This window comes from Stegastes partitus, unplaced genomic scaffold (genome assembly GCF_000690725.1).
Source record: "Stegastes partitus isolate 25-593 unplaced genomic scaffold, Stegastes_partitus-1.0.2 Scaffold1504, whole genome shotgun sequence".
Classification (NCBI taxonomy): domain Eukaryota; kingdom Metazoa; phylum Chordata; class Actinopteri; family Pomacentridae; genus Stegastes; species Stegastes partitus.
The window spans coordinates 95860-99544 of record NW_007579235.1 but is presented as its reverse complement, the minus strand read 5'-3'; the positions used below and the strand labels follow the sequence as shown (position 1 = coordinate 99544).

The 3685-nt window shown below is 42.0% G+C and overlaps 2 protein-coding genes across 2 annotated transcripts in view; both read right to left on the bottom strand.

The window, feature by feature from the left end:
* rmp64 (ribonuclease MRP subunit p64) overlaps positions 1 to 3620 on the bottom strand; it is a 9825-nt gene extending 6205 nt beyond the window's left edge. The window contains exons 1-4 of the mRNA XM_008300155.1: positions 3520 to 3620; positions 3204 to 3358; positions 2904 to 2992; positions 1852 to 1980 (exon numbers count right to left, since the gene is read on the bottom strand). Coding sequence (XP_008298377.1) covers positions 1852 to 1980; positions 2904 to 2992; positions 3204 to 3358; positions 3520 to 3604 — 458 coding nt within the window. The 5' untranslated portion in view covers positions 3605 to 3620. The remainder of the gene's footprint in view (positions 1 to 1851; positions 1981 to 2903; positions 2993 to 3203; positions 3359 to 3519) is intronic.
* tex30 (testis expressed 30) overlaps positions 426 to 3685 on the bottom strand; it is a 7138-nt gene continuing 3878 nt past the window's right edge. The window contains exons 4-5 of the mRNA XM_008300156.1: positions 1020 to 1234; positions 426 to 654 (exon numbers count right to left, since the gene is read on the bottom strand). Coding sequence (XP_008298378.1) covers positions 493 to 654; positions 1020 to 1234 — 377 coding nt within the window. The 3' untranslated portion in view covers positions 426 to 492. The remainder of the gene's footprint in view (positions 655 to 1019; positions 1235 to 3685) is intronic.

Sequence of the window (3685 nt, the reverse complement as noted above, 5' to 3'; positions counted from 1 at the left end):
AACTGTACATTTAGTTTATTCTCCGGAGTAAATTTCTAACTTTAACACCTTTAGAGGAGACCATACTCTGCTGTTTACCTGATATTCATGCTAATAAAACATGATGAGTTTAATTAAATAGTAAATTAGCACACATTAGCATCTCTACATTCTACAATACTGCCTGTTAGCAGGAAAATCATTTTAAAGTATAAAAAGAAATGTTTTTGGCTACATATTGAGGCAAGATAGGGAATAAAAATTTGTAAAAATATACTCTTTCCTCATGGCAGACAGTAATGAACCTATTCACTTGAAGGGAGGGAATTTATATTTGTATTGTGCAAATTAAGATTCATCATCCAAGATTCAGAAACGTGTCACATACAGATGTGCAGTGAAATTATCTCCTCATAATAAAATCCAACACACATCAACTATATAAAACACTGTCCTTTATTTAACAAGTAAAAAATATAATAAATAAATCAAAATCTGGTAACATCAATGAGTCTACGTTTCCTGCTCTCTGATCCAGGCGATTACTTTTAAGTTCACTTCATCCAGCACAGAGTCCTCCGCTCTTCCTTTCACTGTCAGTCCATGGCTGCCTCCTTGTAGCCAGAAAACCTCCACTTGAGCTTTCATTTCTTTAAGCATCCCGTTAAACAGCACCTGAGCAAAGACACAAAACGGATAATCAAATACCACAAATTACACAGGATGGAAGAACAGCGTATGTAAGACAGGATAGTGACTAGATTCTCAACAAGACAGGCTTTCTGGAAGTTTAATAAAGAAGAGAGGAACTCTTTAGCACAAGCAACAGATGACTGATGTATTTCTTGAGTGTCCAAACAAGGAGCAAAAACAAACTTTCTCAGACAAAGAAAAAATACAATCAATTCAGAATATATAGGATACAAACACATATACCTCATTAGAACATATGCCATGTAGCAACAACTCTATATATGGGAATAAGAAAACGATATTAACTTCTTACACATGCAATTTAAGTGCGTATGTGTCTTCCTCACCCTGTCACACATGTTGTCGTCAGTGCCGGACACAAACAGCACACGCATGTGCTCGGGTAACGTCCGGAGATCTTCGCTGCGCTGCTGATGGGCGTGCGTCTGTCCCGGTGGGTGCAGGGGGAAAGAAAGGCAGACGACGCCCTGCACCGCATCCTCAGATTCATCACTCAGCCGTCGAGCTAGAGCCGCAGCAGCACGACATCCCATCGACCTGCCTGTGGACAAGTCACAGCGTTAAAGGAATCCACTCAGGAAGCAACACGGTCCAGCAGTTTATGGTGCAGACAGTAGTTATTCAATTTATTGTGAAATTAAGGATATTTAGGGTCAAAGTGGGCTAAAATTTGGAAATGTTATGCATTTAGGGGTCAGTTTTAAACATGAATTACTTCTGATTCTTGTTTTTTTTTATTTTTCTGGTGGCTTCGACTTGACAAACTGTAAGATTTAAGATTAGGCTTCAAACTTTCCTCTTTGGTAAAGCTGATAGTTAGAACCACCTGGACTGTCCTTTAGCTATGCTGCTAAAAGTTTAGACTACCTGGAGATTCCAATGATGCACTGAGCTCCTCTCCTCTCCCTTCCCTTTCTTCCATACAGTGACACATCACTAACTCTGGGTTTCCCCCCAGGTCCAGTGCTTGTTCTCTCCCTCACCTGAAAAATACTTACTGTTCTGTTTGTATTGCTTGCTCTCCATCTGCTATCCCCATCCCAACCNCACCTTGCAGCCCCACCACAGAACTTAATTCACAAAAAGAGATCTACATTTGCTAAAACACACCAGATCCTCAGTTGCTCTCTACCACATGTTTAAGGCTGAAAAAGATACAGAAACGCTCTGCTGCATCGACTCAACGTGCAGCTCATCAGCTGAGCGGCTCCGAGGACTTTGAGGCAGACCCACTCCAGCATGGGTTGACTGGGAACGTCACACTCACCAGACTTGATACTCAGTTTTCTGAAAGCACAAACAAAGACAAGCACTGCAGGAGGGCTGGACAATATAATACTTCAGCACTGACACTGCGATGTGTCCAATATCACATTCCAGGAAGTGCATTGTGAGGTAACGCAAACTGACTGACTGACATGCGACAACATGTTTTGCTGGTTGATACAAAAAGAAAATTTGCAGAGTTCTTAGTTTCCGTAACTAATCTGTAAAAACTTGTCTGTCTGATAGAAGATCTTTTAGTCTGATTTAAAGGTTCTTTCTTATTTTTGTTAATTTAATTTACAAAACAGTTTGTTGACATGCAGGCTCTACATATGCACAGCAAAATGAGAGAGTGACAGAAGGGAAACACTGGAAAGGAGTTTGTTTGCAACAGGAAACACAATGTGAGCTGCATGGAAATATTTGACCCACAGAAAGGATGATGTTACCCAGAATCAGGCACTTTGTCTGCAGTGTCTTGCGATTGTTGCCACAACTAATCTGTTTGACCATTTAAACCAGTGCCATAAAACTCAGTATGACGAGTGCCAGGACAGTTTTGAATGCCATCCAAAGCAGAAGGTTATGCTGGTTGCCTTCCCAGTGTTACTCGATATGAGGAAGGTTCCAAATAAATTATTATTGGTGCAGTCTCACTTCAGTCATCCGAGAACAATATTTTTTTTAACCAAAATAAGCCATCTGGAGAATAGTGCTCAGTTTTTTCATATCACAACATAACCACCGAAAAACTAAATATTACAATGTCAGTTTCTTTCCAATATCATGCTGCCTTACTCTACAGTGTCTACACACAAGCAACAAACATTTGATTGACTACGACTTTATTCCTTCAGATCCTGGACACATCCTCACCGCGTTTCACTGCTTTGTTTACCTCGGCCCATTTCATTATGTCTGTCCTGCCTTCAACAGGAACCTACCTATGAATCCTACTTGGACACAGATCAGCCAGGTCCTGAAGAGCAACGTCGAGCTTCATGTTCTTCAGTCTGTTCACACATTGTTCAACCTGAGAGAGACCAGATACAGTATGTAACACACAGCATGTAACACACAGCATGTAACACACAGCATGTAACATACAGTTGAGGGTTCAGCTTTCTGCCACCTTCAAATGTTCACATACACGACACAATAAACTGGGAATGACCTGCACGTTTCCCAGCATAGTCCTGAACTGTCACATAACATGTGGAGTGCAGGTTTTATGCAGTCATCACCTGCTGTAAGCCCTTGAACGTCTTGTTGCCTCTGTAGCTGTTGTTCAGGATGTGCAGCACCTCATACAGAACTCGTATCTCTGTTTGAAGGATGTCACTGTGAATCAGTTGAAGGACCTTCTGGTTTGCTGCCAGCAATGTCTGAACATTAGCCCCTGCAACACAACAACAGCAGCATGTAATATCCACATAAAGGTAAAGCCCTGCACTCCCACGTGGGTCACCAGGAGCACATCACTCCGCTCAGCTCAGCGCCAGATGAACACCTGACAGAACCAGACATTCAGCCCATGAGCGTCCAGACGGAGGTTCCTACCGATAGCTGAAGTGAAACGTACACGGACGCTGGAAACGACACTCGGGAAGGGGATGTTTACTCTGTTCCACGGTGGTGCTGCCATGCTTTTCTGCACAACAAGATGCGGAAGCGAAGGAGCCAATAGGAGTCAAGTAAATATAAACGTCATCGTCTGTGTTAAAGG